The following is a 15,654-nucleotide window of genomic DNA, read 5'->3' as shown; positions in this document are numbered from 1 at the left end:
GCATATGGGATTTTCTAGAAACAAGATACTTTATATTTGCTATTGATTTACTTAGGATACATGTGTATTCAGGAAGCCAGTGTGTGCCAACGATGAGAGGAAAGTTAGAGGTAAGGCAGGCCTGGGCATTGCGTGCTTGAGCTCTAGTCCTAGGACCAGTACATTGTTATCTTCCTCCTTTGGTGGTTTCTGTTACGGAAGTCAAAGGTACTTGATTTCTAAAACAGAGAGATGTTACACAGGAGCTGGCCTATTCTCAGAATGTTTGGATGCCAAGCTTTTATTACTAATTTTATATTATTATTTATTCCAACTAGTCTTTGAAATGTATCATGCAGGTGCTGAAAAAGAACAAAGCTAATTGAATGTTGCAGGTACTACTGGTAATTTCCTATTAGGCATGCATTTTTTTGAAGTAAGTTAATGAAACAACCATTTACCAATTGCAGTAAGAGGAGCCCCAAAAATCCTTGGGGTGATAGAATGCAGTGGGTCAGAACACAGCCAGCAGAATTTACCTAGGGAAAGCAAAAGATGTTGTAGTGGGAGATATTTAAATCTCCAACCCAATCAGGAGCGGTCAATGAAAACATGACTCAGTACTTATGAATATATCCTGTAAGCCTGGACTGGACAGATACCCCTACACTACTCTGTTCCCCAGCTATGAGACCCTCATAACTTGAGGGTTTCCAGACCCTGAATTTGTCCTTCTACCTCCTGCTTCCCAGTCGTCCTCCTCTGTCGTCCTCCGTCATCTTCTCTCTTCTCTCTTCTCCCCAGTCGTCCTCTCTCTCTTCTCTCCCCAGTCGTCATTGTCTCTGTTGTCTCCATCATCTTCCTCCTCCATTGTCTTCCTCCAGTCGTCCTCTAGTAGTCTTTCAGTCGTCCTTCCTTCCCACCAACCTTTATTTCTCCACTTCCCCTCCCTCTGCCCAATCACTGGCTCCAGCCTTTATTTTACAAATTAAGATGGGCAGAAGGTTCACTAGAAATCACTTGTATAATGACTCACACCTCCTCTGCAGCCCTTCACAGGAATGGGGAATTAGTATCAAAATACAAGGCTGAGGCTATCCACAAGATGTCAATCTACTGCCTTGAGAACCTTGAGTCTACTTGAAATTCAGACTCAAGGTTGAGACTGTCTCAAGTCTACTGCTTCAATGAAGCATTCTTTTTCCACGCAAGTTAGCGATGATCTTCCAAATATTATAATACCTTATTAAGACAAATTAGGCTATATATGTTCATATGCTCACATATGTATGTATGTATGTATGCATGTATGTATATGCACATCTTTAATAAGCATTCTCAATTCTCATAATAAATCCATGAGATTTAATTTTACTTTATAGTGGGGGGAGCCAGGGTATAAAAAGATGAATCGACCAGAAAGAGGTGAATGCAGAGCTGTTCCTTGTTTGGCCTGCCTTCCAACCCCATACTTTGAGCTGCCATGTGGTACTATTGCCAAAACACTCTTACAATTCCGAGTAACAGGGAATCATTACCTGCTTATTGATTATTCCACAGACTATCTCCTGACAAGATGTTATTAATGAAAAGGTAGCTTTCTTCCTTGTCACTGTTAAAGATTAGACAGACTTTACCATGAAGAGAATTCAGAAAGAGAAAGGCTACAGGTTTGGCTCCACTCCCAGTGTTTGGGGTTTCTTCATTGGTCCTCTTCCTCAGACCAACTCTCCCATCCCACACACTTGATGCTTTCTCTCCCACTTATGTTTCATAATCAGAAAACAATATGATTCAACTCTTTAATATTCAACTTCAGTACATTCCATATACAAAACTCAGAATAATGCAAAACAGTTGAATATATGCTTTGACTATATGTAACTCAGGGTAGAGATTGTACATCGTCTAGACGTTGGCACATGGAACGGACACCAGAAATAATACTATAAAAAGAAACCTCTAAGTATGATGGATTTGTCAGCTGAATGGAAGTAGTATCTTGGGTTGCATGCTTGTGATTAAATTTAAACATATATACCTATATGTAGGTATATATAGGTATATATTAATATTTTAATTAAGAACTTCATGTATGAATGCTGTAAATTGTATTCAAAATTATTCCCCCTACTCCTTGTACTAACTTATCTCAGATCCACCCTCCATCTGCCACTCCGCTTCCACCTTCCTATATTTTATATTTTTAAAACCCACCGAGTCCAGTTTGTGCTGCGTGTGGGGTTATCCCTTGGAACATGATTAGACTCCCAGAGACCACACCATTAAAGAACATTGTCTCTCCCTGCCCTAGCAGCTACCAGCTATCAATAGCTCCTAAACAGGGAATGGAGTTCATCAGTTCCTCCCTGATCCACGCTAGAATGCTGACTGTCTTGATCCTGTGCAGGTCTTGCACAGGGATCTGCGGCCACTATCATTTGATGTTTGTCCTGCTGTGCCTTGAAAACACTATCTCATCCGAGTCCTCTCCATCCCAATCTCCCATGCACTTGTGTGATGCTTTCCCTGCCTTGCACGACCATGTGTAATACAGACTTCCTTCCTGTGGCTGAGCACTCTACAGACATCCATCTATTCTCTGCACTGTAGTTGTCAAAACTAGAGTGTCTGTGTTAACTGCTATCCGCAAATGAACCTCTCTGAGAAGTCAACTCTGTGAGTCGCACTAATCTATAGCTATGGGGAGACAATTTAGAATATCCAGAGAGCAACTTGAAGCTATGCGCAATTAGCAAAATACTATTTGTAAGTTCACCCCTTGTAACAGGAGATATTTAGCAGAGCTGCTGTGTGGTCTGGCTAGCTCCCTGGACTGTTGCCATATTCCCGCACTAGAAGCGGCCAGAGGCACCAAGAGCACCGGCCCTAGATCCACGAGACATTAATGTGCCTGTTGCCTCCACCAGTCAGCTCTGTAGAGACCATGGCTCTAAGCATGGCCTATGGTTCAACTCTGCCACCCTCATAACGCTTGGCTAATTCCCCAGACGATATCCGCCATGCTCACAGTACCTGGTAGAATGAAGACGCTTAATGATTAAAGATTAGCCAATGGATTTATATACCAGCAAATACTCACAACACAAGATACCCACACAATCAAAATTGTAGACTCAATATCTAATCTTTTGATATGAATAGCTACCCGAGACTGATTGAGACATGAGCATCAGCTTCCATCTTGCTCCTTCCCCCCCTCCTCCCAACTCCTGGTTCTGCCTACCTTTTCTACTGCCCAATCACCGAGCTCCACTGCAAATATGATGTGGCAGGAAAATTCCTGCAACAACCTCTGTTGCCTGTGAGCTCCCTAGCCATGGGTTCTTGAACAGGCACTTACTTATACCTGTGGACTGGGTCTGAAAATAAGAAAGTTCTTGCTCTCCTCCATCACACTCCTGCCAATATCACCTCAGTGGGCATATCTTGCCAGGTTGGTTATTATTGTAATGCTCTTGCCTCATAGCTAGATCAGACTATTGATGACTCTTCTCCCCATAAAGGCAGAGAGCACCAGGTACTATGGAACTAGCCAGCCGAGAGGAAGCTTCTCTGTTGATACCAGCTAATTTCTCCAAGTCCTGTGATCCAAGTATGTAGTGCCCTCAGCAATAGAGTCTTAACATCAGGTTCTGTTGAGCAACCAAAGTCAATGGCAATAGTCTGTATTATTTTATGGGTTTCTAAGACCCCAGATACAAAATAATAGTAATAATTAATAATAATAATAATAATAATAATAAAACAAAACAAAAACCAGCTCAAGAGGAAGTTTCTCACACCTTGCATTGTCTATTTTTTTAAACCTATGTATTCTGAGAGGAGCACTATGCCCTGTGTATGATAGTGCTATTTAAACTGGAAAATGGGGGAGTGGGCGCAGTAATGGGGGTCGGAATGGTAATGAGGGGAGGTACTGATAGGTTTTCATATGGCTTTCTTTTTCTTTTCTCTCTCTAAGAAAATATTCTTTCTTTACCTGCTCTCTATCCCTCCCCTCTTCCTACTTAAATCTCTTAAATCTGTGCACGCTGATATTTCCCTTTCCCTTTTCCTGTGGCCTGTGTTATACTATGCTGCATCCCTTAAGATCTTCCTCCCTTCCCACCAGGAGTTCAAAAAGATGCTTTTATATAACACAGACATATTCTCTGCCTACACAAATGACTACTCTACTTTTACATGAAGTAACTTAATAGATATTTATGCTTCCTGTCTCTACACACCACTGCCCTCTCTACACAGTTCCCTCCATCCTCTGCACTTGTCTTCCTTCTCCTGACTAGAAATTCCGCCCCCCCATTCATCTCCTCAGATCACCTGTGCCCTGCAATCCCTGATTCATTGCCTCTACCCACCCCCTGGAAATGGTCCCATTTTACATTACTGGCTTCTGTCGTTACCATAAGATATTTACACGTGTCTGAAGGTTAGAAGCTAGAAACCTCAAATGGGAGAAGAGAGGTGACATGAACACAGATGCACAGACTTTGTGTGATGATAATTCTTGAAGAAATTAAGTCCAAAAGTTCTATTAAAAAGAAATAGTCAAGAAGACTGTAAATTAGCTTGACATTTATTCTGATATGGAAAAAAATGATCCATAAGATTGATAATTTGTTCATGATTACCATCCAGAAAATCTATGAGAAGTAAAGTATATAGTCAGTAGATGACTATAACATGACTATAACATAACATAGTTATGTTATAATATGATTATAACATAAGAACAAAAATCATTGATGAGAATAGTAATCTAAGGTTTGTAAAGTATCAACCCAACATATATTGAAAACCCCACACAAATATATTTTTATATATCTCACATTTATTTAATGACTAAATGGTATTTCAATTAGGTCTCTAATTTCTTTTTGGAATGTAGAAGCGAACTGAAGATGCAGACCACAATTATATAAACTTGAGCCATTAGAGACATTAAATCTAACACACACAAACACAAAAGGTTTATTTTAAATAAATCAAATATCCCGATGTCAAAGCCACAAATTATGAAATTGTGTTTGGTTTGTATGCTAACACCAAAACTTCAAAATGGCATCCCTGATTGACTGAACTGCTTTCTGCAGCCACAGTTAGGACTCTGCCAAGCCACATATTCAGACAAACACATCAGTGTATACCCATTGCTGATGTAATTGTGGTTAGTGGAAAGAAAATTGGAGAGACCCTGCAGTCGCCCTCAGACAGGCCTTCAGGAGAGATCATTTAAATTAGGTCAGACATGGAAAACTAAATGTTTTGCTGTTTAATTGAGGTTTGTTATTGGTCATCTTATCGGAATAAAATAACATGTGGACCATGGCATATTTTTTAAATATTCAGAAAAATAGAATGCTTAAAAACCACACAAGAATATATGAAAACTTCTTTCAAACAACATAGGTAGCAGCTGTGGTTTTTCACATGGTTTTTCTCCCTTTTGTACCCTTGCCTCGACACAGAAAGGCCACAGTTCAGTGTCCTCAGATGGAAAGAGTATATCTTTAGCAATGCGCAAGACTAAATGGTCATTCTCTCTGCTGATCATCCTTTAATTAATCATTTGCCCTGGTTTGATTTTTAAAACTTTATATTGGCTTGAGTGGTATTTCTGTTTTAATTCATTATTGAAGAAGTGGAATATAAAATTAAATACGCCACAACATTACTTAATGTTGATGTACGTATTTTATGCTCATTTTTACCAATTTCTTATCCAAAAAACCTGAAATTACTTATTGAAAAAAAAACCTACTGCTCTAAACATCTTAGGTATGTGCACATGCCTGTGTGTGTGTGTGTGTTTGAAATAGAAAGAGAGAGACAAAGAGGGGGATATGTAAAGATGGGTTATACCTTCTCAGTCCCAGTGTGTAAGGACCACCAGAATCCATTGTGTGCTATGGAACATGTCCCTAACCATCATCACTTGTGGCATTGTTGGTGACAGCAGGTGACAACATTTGCAAGATGGAGGCTCTTTGGACAGCTGTTAAGGGGCCAGGAGCCTTTTACATATGTTCTCAATTTTTGACCTTCACTGGCCTACTTATTTCTTTTTAATTTTCTTATTTCTTTTATTTTTGAGATTATTACATCATTTCCTATTTCCCTTTCCTCCCTAAACCTGTCTATGTATCACTCTTTGCTCTCTTTCAAATTAATTGCCTCTTTTTCTTAATTATTGTTATACACTTACATACGTGGTGTGTGTGTGTGCGTGTGTACGTGTGCGTGCCTGTGCCTGTGTGTATGTGTTCCTAAGCACAACCTGCTCAGTCTGTATATCATTTCTTGTGTGTATGTTTTCGGATATGACTATTTGGTATTTTATAATCTGCTGATGTTCTCTTCCTTGAGGAAGACTGTTTCTCTTGCTCTGACCTTTCTTAGTTGCCTGTAGTTCTTTATGTAGGGCAGATGCCTTGTGAGCTTTTCCCCATCCTTGTTAGCATGCCTGCTGTTGTCCTCATTCTGCTCATGGCTGGGCAGCCATGTTGCTGGGATTGTTTTGGGTGTAGCTCCTGACTTTATTAGGAGACACAGTCTCACAGTAAAGTCCCTGATCCTCTGGCTGTTACAATCTTTCCACCCTGTATTGTACACCGATCCCTAAGGCTTAGGTGCAAAAGTTGTATGGTAGATGTATCCACTGAGGCTATCCGCCACAACTCTCTATTTTGATTAGTCATGGTTTTCTGTAATAGTCTCTGTTGCAAAGAAAGATTATTTTGAAGAGGGATAATAAGGACAAATCTACTGGGAGGTGACTGGCCTGAAAGGTTGCATCAGAATGGAGTAGGCTAAACCTTTGTCCGCTAGGTTTGCACCTTACATTTGCTGTGACCTGTGCACCCAATAAGATGGATCCCAGACCATGTCATTTTTCATTTAACCGATAGATGGGAGGGATCTCGTTTTCCATCTTCTGATCTAGACATTCATTCTTCCAAAGCCACCTCTGTTTATTGTAAACACATTGATACTTTTCCTTATCTCTAGACATACCTTTTCTTAGTCTCCCTTTGACTATTTTCCTAAGGGCAGCTACTATCCTGGTTTGTCTCTTTCCCTGGTTTTCCTTGGTTGAGTCCTGGTTCTTATAGACTTTCAGAGCAATTTCTAGTACCTGGGGCCTATTCATACCCTCAAATCTCTCTAATTTTTGAAGTTTCTTTTTACATCGGGAAGATATATCTGACTGCATGACAAAAGCAATGTTTTCTGCTTGCTCATTTTGGGGGCCATCTGGACTATCAAGGTAAACATGCAATACGCTTCCTGGACTTGTCTCAGGAACCCAGAGGACAGTTTATCTCATCCCTGAATAACCTTACTCACCTAAGACAGATTAGTGAGCTTCCTAGCCTCTGCTTTCAAGCCTGCAATAAGACCTGGTAAAAACTGTCCAAAGCTTCCTTACCTCTGTCAGTACGGTGTTGGGGCCCCATTCTGCTCAAACAAAAGGAAAGATCTGATTGGTCTGAGCCTCATTGTCTTACAGCCATCCTGACCCCATGTGCTGCCTTTCTACCCTTCAGCTAGATCCAGTTACTCCTCATCAGTGAAGAGGGTGGCCAGGAGCTGTTGACAGTGGTCACATGAGGGCTAGTCACTACAAAAGACAATCTCCAACAGGCTGATGAAGGAGATCTTGTGGTTTTTCAAAAGAGGGAAGATGTTGAGTCTTTCAGTTATATAGACCATTGGCTGAAAAGAAAAACTATAAGTGTGGGTAAGGGGGTCTTTTCACTCTGCCCCCTTCCAGCACATTTACTCTATGAGGTGCCATTGATGGTACTTCTCTTTAAGGCAAAATGTAAACTGTCACCATTGCTTAGAACAAAGCCTGCTAGTCTTCTTTGTATACAGTCATATGGGAGGGGATAAAGCACTATCTGTGGAAAAGTCTGCTTCCCAACCACCTCCTAGGGAGCTGAAAGAAAGGTCGCTCCTCCCACCAAGTCCATTTGTCTTGTTTGGGTATAAAGAAGTGAGACATCCATTTCCTCTGGAGGAATGGAGTGAGTGGCTGGCATGGTTTCTATGGAAGCCCCAGCTGGACCAAAAGGACCCTGCTCCCCAAAGCTAGAGCAAATGTCTTTGGCCAGAGGATAGGTGGGTAGCTGATCAAAGACAAACAATAGTAGATACAAGAAAACTGGTCTGGGTGATTGGGAGTTTCAGTCATTGAGTTCCAAATAGCTCCTGCTGTTTGGGGATGCAGCATATCCTCAGGGGAGACCATCCAAACACGAAGGACAGCCAGTCAATCTCACCAGAAAGGTGTGTGGTTTCCAAGGTCAGAATTGAATGGCAAAGTTGCTTTTGTCTGACAAGCAACTGTCTCTGAAATATTTTAATGTACATTTCATGAGTGTCTTGGGACAACTCTGTTTCCCAGCTGTTACAAAAGGGAGACTGGCCAGAAAAACAAGACAGAGACAAACAATGAAAATGAGGAGACAGATTAGAAGAGGTCACCACACATTCATATATCTCAACAGACCAGAGGGGTCCCATGACATTTCTCAAAGTTCTCGAATGCTGGTCAGCAGCCATATCAGGCCTCTCCAATGCATCCTAAACAAAAGGAGTCTTAACCAGAATTACCCCTGGAAGTGCCAGAATGAGTAACTTATGATTTGTATTCTTTTGGATGTGTCAGATTTTTCCAATGCATTAGGCAGCAATTGGTCAGAAGCAGTCTCAGGGCCCTGGAACATCTAATGTTGAATGCAGACTTTAGTAGGCTCCCAGACCTTAGCATAATTGATGCCATAATAGAACTGCCATCCAGGCCTTGGAACCCAGAATATAGGCAGAAATACCTGCCAAAATTATAACAAAGACCTAATTCATTAAAGCCACTAAAAGGGTCCCTTGACCACCACGCTCTTCCCCATTCTTAGAACCCCATGTCTCAAGGTTTTGTCTCTGGTGATTTTTCTTGAGCCTTCAGAAACATTCTAAGGTATCTAGAAAAAATTTCTAGCCAAAAGAAAGCCAGCTGACCAATGTTTACACTGTGTATTCAGAACCCGATTGTAGTTCCAAGCCTTTCTCAGGGTGAGCTTGTAAGTACAAAACCATATTCTGGGTTGGCCTACTTCTGTTATTAATAACAGTTAACCAGAAACAGGATTACAGAAGCCAAAAAGCAAGGTTAGTTTGTTTAAGGATTGTTCCAGGACTATGGGCTTTAATGAATTAGGTCTTTGTTTTCAGTTTGGCAGGTACTGCTGCCTACATGCTGGGTCCCAAGGCCTGGATGGCAGTTGCATTATGGCATCAACTGGGTTAAGGTCTGGAGCTTACTAAAGTCTGGGAGCCTGTTACAGGAATCCAGGCTTTACTGGATTCCTGTGTTTCCATTAAGAAATCAGCCATTATTCTCATGTGTTTTTCTTTCTATTAGACTCATGTTTTTTCCTCTCACAGATATGAATACATTTTATTTGTTCTGTGTACTTGCTGTTTTATCTTATGCTTATCTATCTTATGCTGTGGAAAGTTTCTTTTCTGATCATATATATTTGGTGTTCTGAGTGCATCTTGTATTTATACAGGTATGTCTTTCCTTAGTTTATGGAAGCTGCTTCTATGGTCTGGTTGAAGATTTGGTCTAGGCCATTGACGAGGGAGTCTTCTCCCTTATCGATGCCTATAAATTGAATTGTTTATGGTGTCTTGTATGTTCATTTCCTTGATTATTTGATCTGGATTCTCTACTTTATCTTAGAGTCTTGCTATTTTTGTTCTGCTTGATTCATTCTATTTGTAACACTTTAAGTTTCCTATTTGGGTTACTGGGTTTTTAAATTCCATTTTCATTTTGGATTGAGTTCTATTTAATGTTTCTATCTCTTTACTGAATTCTGTTTATTAAATCCTGGGTTGACTTCATTCCTTCAGCCTTAGGTTTGTGTTTTCTTGGGACCCACTCAGGCATTTATTCTCCTTAAGATCTTTTTCCATGACCTCATTCAGGTGTTCTTTGTGTCTCCTTTAAACCTCTTAAGTTCTTTGATGAAGTTTATAAAAGATCTATTAGATGCCATGTCCTGAGGATTACCTAATTAGCTTTTAAACATTTCTACAAGACTGATGAGTGTTGAAAAGGAGATATTACATTGGTCCTGCATATTGTTTTTATTTTTGCATTGACATCTGGGCATGTGGACATTTTTTCTTAGTTCTGTGTCTAATATGGATACAGCAGTTTGGGGTAGAAGAGAGGATTGTGGTTGAGTTTGGACTAGAGGTTGGAAATGGCTTAAGTTGAATGAAGTCAGGTTAAAAAAAAAAAGAGTACTAGACTAGTGGGAAGAAAATGTCTCCTGGTCCAACCATGGGGTGTGGGGACAAATCTGGGGTTTGGGAAGAGCATGGAGATAAGGAGCAGGTGAACTTACTTGGTTAGTTCCTGGAGAAAAACATTCAAGATCTGGCTGGGTAGAAAGGTTGAATGTAGTGTGGGAGCCATCAGTGGATCAGAGGTAGGCAGGGTGAGTTTTGAAAGGACCTTATATACTGGTTCTGGTACAGGAAGGGCTGGCCAGATTAGGCTGGGGCAGTGTGATGTGAGATCCAGCCTAGATCTGGTAGATTGGGGAGGGTGAATGGAGGGAAGAATCTGAAGAAGTATGTGTAGCATCTTGCTAAGTGGAGAGTGGTCTGTGAGTGTCCTACTTGTTTTTAAGAAACATCTTATTCATATCTAAGAATGGTCTCTGTGCTGCATAACATGAAGCTAAGAGAGCAAGAGTATGATACCAGCAGACATATTGGCATAGTTATCTTCTACTTTGTAAGGAACATAAATACCATTTTAATGCCAAGACTTTCAGGAGAGATTCTTTATATCTTCCTTAAGGTACACACTATATAGCAAAAGAATAGACTGTTTTAAATTACTTTTTGTTATAGTAGATAATTATATTGAAGGCTTCAGATTTCCTAGAGAATAAATTTCCTAATGTCTAACTTTACCACTGGCAGTGTATAATTTTAAGCCTTTCTCTAGTAGCAGAATAGAATTTATTGAAGTTATTTACTGAAACCTAGGAGAATAGGAAAGAAGAGTGTCCCTCTGTAGTCATACTGTTTACTATGTTCTCAAGAATTCATAACATGAGAAGCTCATATCTATGAATTTATCTGACATAGGAATTGCACTTAATTGGTATACACTCTAAATAGTATGTAAATTCAGGTACACTTATGACATATTAAATTGGTTTATTTTTCTTTCAGGGTGTCACAGTCTCACAATCTAAATGTTGCATGCTTCCTTTGGGCTCAAGTGTTGAAGACTTTGTCCCCAGTGGGTGGTGATATGTGTGAGATGGTGGACCCTTTGAGAGATGTGGCATCACTAGAGAAAATGAGTCACTTGGAGGTTTGCTTTGAGGCCTATAACAACTCTAGCTTTTTTTCCAAGCCTGATTCTTGCTCTGATGTACGCAAACATCTGTTCTGTGTTCTGACCAAAGCTACCACTACCATGGGCCATAGCCTCTAAAAGTAGGGGCCAACATAAATGTCTTTTGAGTTGTTTCTTCTCAGGTATTGTATATAGTGAAAAAAGCATCGACTACACAGTATACTTTGTCAGGGCAATTGATCTTTAGCTAACAATTGAAGATTAACAATAGAGGTTCTTACCCAGGGCATGGTGGCTCATGCCTTTAATCTCAGCATTTGGGAGGCAAAGGCAGGTGGATCTCTATGAGATGGAGGCCAGCCTGGCTTACAAAGTGAGTTCCTGGACAGGACATCCAAGGTTGTTACACTTAGAAGAAACCCTGCCTCAGAAAGAAAAAGAAAGAAAGAAAGAAAGAAAGAAAGAAAGAAAGAAAGAAAGAAAGAAAGAAAGGAAGGAAGAAAGAATGAGAAAGAGAGAGAGAGAGAGAGAGAGAGAGAGAGAGAGAAAGGAAGAAAGAAAGAAAGAAAGAAAGAAAGAGAGAGAGAGAAAGAGAGAGAGAGAGAGAAAGGAAGAAAGAAAGAAAGAAAGAAAGAAAGAAAGAAAGAAAGAAAGAAAGAAAGAAAGAAAGAAAATGAAAAACAAAAATAATACAGGTTCTTTCTTACTTAATTGTGTGAGCTACTAAATGTTTTTAAGTGATTGGGATGAAAAAATATACAGTACCTACCGTGTACACATATGATGCCATTTTTGAGGTAACACTTTTAGTATTTTTATTTCATCTATCTGACTTTCTAAAAAGCCCCCAGACATATGCATGGATCAACACTTAATGAAAAAAAAGAGACCATGAATTTGAAAAAGAATAGGAAAAGGTGTACGAGAGGTTTCTGAGGGAGGAAAAGGAACAGGGGGAAGTGACTATTTTATAATCTCAAAAATTACAGAAAGAAGTAATGAAAAGCAAACAAAATACACAGAAGTCCTCAGACAAAACTCTTCAAAATGGATCACGAAAATTATATCAAACACAGAAAACGACATACTTTGTTTGGAAATCCTGTGATATCAAATACTGTGTATGCTCATTTGAAATAAAGATGTAATTTGTTATTCCCCTGTATAAGTGAATAAAATAACATGTGGATGTGGCATAAATTTTTAACATGCAGAAAAGTCAAAACTTAAATCAAAACCTGCAAGAATATAGAAAACACTTTAAGTGGCATAGGTGCCAACTGTATCCTCACATATGATATCTGGGTTTTATTTATTTACACTGCTTCTTGACTTTTCACCTTCTGATGAAACTTTGAGACTTCTGGATCACAAGGACAATATTAGTATTCCAATGTTAATATTTTAATGATTTATTTAAGCACAATGTGGACATAACGTGAATGATCTTACACAAAAAATCTTTGATAAAATGTGTGTATTTTTTTCATATCACTAAATAAGAAATTCATTTTGTATAAAGGAACTTTTGATTTTTCAGGTCAACACCACTTGCCTTCTCCAAAGCAGACTGGGTAAGCAACAATTAGTGTCACTGATGAAATTATGAACACGCTTGTGGTTTGCTTTGTAGGTGTGTCCACGCTGTCTTCGAGTCTCCTCAGCTTGCTCCTGCCCTCCCTTGGCTTTCTTGTCTACTTGGAATTCTGAATGTTGCGACCTTTGCCGTTCTCATCCCTGCTCAGAGGATGCTCTTCATCGTGGGATGACTGTAATTCCTTCTAATCCCTGCGGCTCCATCCTAAGCCAAATAAATTAGACTCTAACAAGCTATTCAACTGATTTCCCAACACATTCTGACTGAGGCATTCAGGAACCCCTTCATCCAAAAAGAATAACTTTCAAATGGAAAAAAAATGATTTTTAACTCGTTCCAATATGCCTTATAAACCATTTAACCTGATTCTGTGAAAGTTGCATGATTAATTCAATGGACAAGTTACAGTGTTCAATTCAATACCATAGGCTGTAGAGTGAAGGTAAGTTCACCATACACAGGTGCTTTACACTTAATGACAAGTTGTGAAATATAATAGAGATTGAAATGTTGATTGTATGTGGTATTTGTACAAGTAATGCGTTCTCTTGTATTAGCTTATGTGTTTGGGGTCCTGCCTATTTTTTGAAAGACCCTCATCATTCATTGTATTTTGTGTTTTCCATAAAATTAAAACAAAAATAGAACAAAATCATTTTGACACAAACACCATTACCAAATCACTTTAGTGAATGAGTTGGAAGTTTTTGACTATGAAAACCAAATTATAGAACTTACTATTAGTATTCTTATTTTTTATGTAATTTTCTACATATTTGCTTTTCAGAATCCCTAATACTCTTCTGTTAGTTTCCTAATGCTGACATTCCCATGCCAGCATTTTTTTTTTTACTTTTGTATTCTAATCTCAAGTTGTTTTGTGCTTTTCTTCTCATCAACGTCAAACCACAGAAGCTGCAGCTCATCTGGAACATTGTCTATTGCTGTGTTTATTCATGTGTGGAATGACAGGTTTGGGAAAGTACAGTGCTTTCATTTATATTGCAATGTGATCGTCTTTATCCAGCTAGAAACAAGTGACAGTAAAGTATCAGAATCTCTGAATGTTCTCATTGTTCTGGTTTTGTGCTTCATGCCTAAGTATAAACTCTCTTTATAGAAGGTGTAGAATCAAGAATTCATATGCAGGTTGGAAAAAGCTACAGAATTCCATTTCAAGAAATTGAAAGCTCGTGTCCCATTTCAATGCAATACTGAAAACTGGCTAAAAATACCAAATCAGAATGTTGCTAGTGGTCCTATAAAGAATATGCAAAGCTGGGAGGCAGGAGAGGTAGACAGTGTCCTGTCCAGGGATGTCTCCCAAGTGTTGGTGTGGAGGAATTTGTGAGGTGTGAAAGGGAAGCTTGTGTTTCCTCATGATCCATGGTATGCCCAGAGATGTGTCTGAGTGAGGGTGTGGAAGAGCTCGGGTAATAAAGAATTAGCTGGCTCCTGAGATAGTGCAATGTTTGGTTCCTGGAGAAGTCGAATCCTATTTTATTAGCACAATCTTGCTGGCTAATTAGAGACAGAGTTTAACTTTTTAGAAAAGATACCCTATAGGTCCATAAAGAATATTTACAGGAAGCAAAAATAGATCTATTAATATGTTACCCCTATCTTTAATTTGTATAATTTTTGTACTATATGTGTAAATGTTTAAAGTCGTCATTATGAAAAATATCAATAAATATTTCATTAATTTACACTTAACACTTTGTTATACAAATGAAACTTTTTAAATCAGTAAAACAGATGCTCTCCCAGTAGAAGCATGTCAACAAACCATTGCCAGATTTCATAAAATATTTAATGATTTGAAAAAGAAGAAAATGACTTCATACTTTAAGGAGATGAACACTCTGTAAGCTTTCTGTACAAATGTTGTGTTTTCCTTGTTCTATTTGGGGGTTTTCCTCTTGCGATGTGACCCATGTTGGGCATTTTTGTATCATCAATAACAACTACATCTTTTGCCAAATGCATGCCTGCCTTTTCTTTTCTACTATGTGGTAATAAAGACCAAAACTGGCTAGATTTTGCATGAAAATGGTTCTGAAAGATAAGAAAACAGATTTCGAAGGTTGTTTAGTTTAAATATGTGGCAGATAGACTCAACTCTCTCATGCACAAATGACTTCTGCTTTTCGTTTTCTCCTGTAATTGTACAGATGTGACTGGGACCATCAGTTTTAAACTGTTGTCAAGCTAACCAATGTATCATATGCTTTAAGATGCAAGATTCTTAATTAAACTTTATATAGCTATAGACACATCTGTTGTTTCTTTGTATTCAGGAAAGGTAATAGTAGTTTTATTTGATACTGATAAATAACAAATTGATTTTTTAGTTATTTTTTATCATTTTTTCAATGGAGTAGTATAGGACTGTCATTTGTCCTTTTTATGAATGAATACAAATTATAAAGAAATAAATGTCTTACTGTTGCCCAAAAAGTAACTGTCCCTTCAATTTATCTGAATTTTGTTTGTTTTCTGTTTGTATGTTTGTATTGTTTTTTTTGTGTTTTTTTGTTTTTTTTTTGTTTTTTTGTTTGTTTGTTTGTTTGGTTGCTTTGCTTTGCTTTGCTTTGCTTTGCTTTGCTTTGCTTTGCTTTGCTTTGCTTTGCTTTGCTTTGCTTTGCTTTGCTTTGCTTTG

At 38.7% G+C, this 15,654-nt stretch overlaps 1 protein-coding gene across 1 annotated transcript in view; it reads left to right on the top strand.

The window, feature by feature from the left end:
* The window catches only part of Cntn1 (contactin 1), a 123,570-nt gene extending 108,118 nt beyond the window's left edge, over positions 1-15,452 (top strand). Inside the window, exon 23 of the mRNA XM_028752153.1 lies at positions 13,029-15,452. Within this exon, the coding sequence (XP_028607986.1) occupies positions 13,029-13,105 (77 nt within the window). The 3' untranslated portion in view covers positions 13,106-15,452. The remainder of the gene's footprint in view (positions 1-13,028) is intronic.
* The last annotated feature ends 202 nt before the right edge of the window (positions 15,453-15,654 follow it).

Source organism: Grammomys surdaster, unplaced genomic scaffold (assembly GCF_004785775.1).
Source record: "Grammomys surdaster isolate TR1022 unplaced genomic scaffold, NIH_TR_1.0 125878, whole genome shotgun sequence".
Taxonomy (NCBI): Eukaryota; Metazoa; Chordata; class Mammalia; order Rodentia; family Muridae; genus Grammomys; species Grammomys surdaster.
Note: the sequence above shows the minus strand (reverse complement) of the source record. Positions and strands in the feature narration are given on the sequence as shown.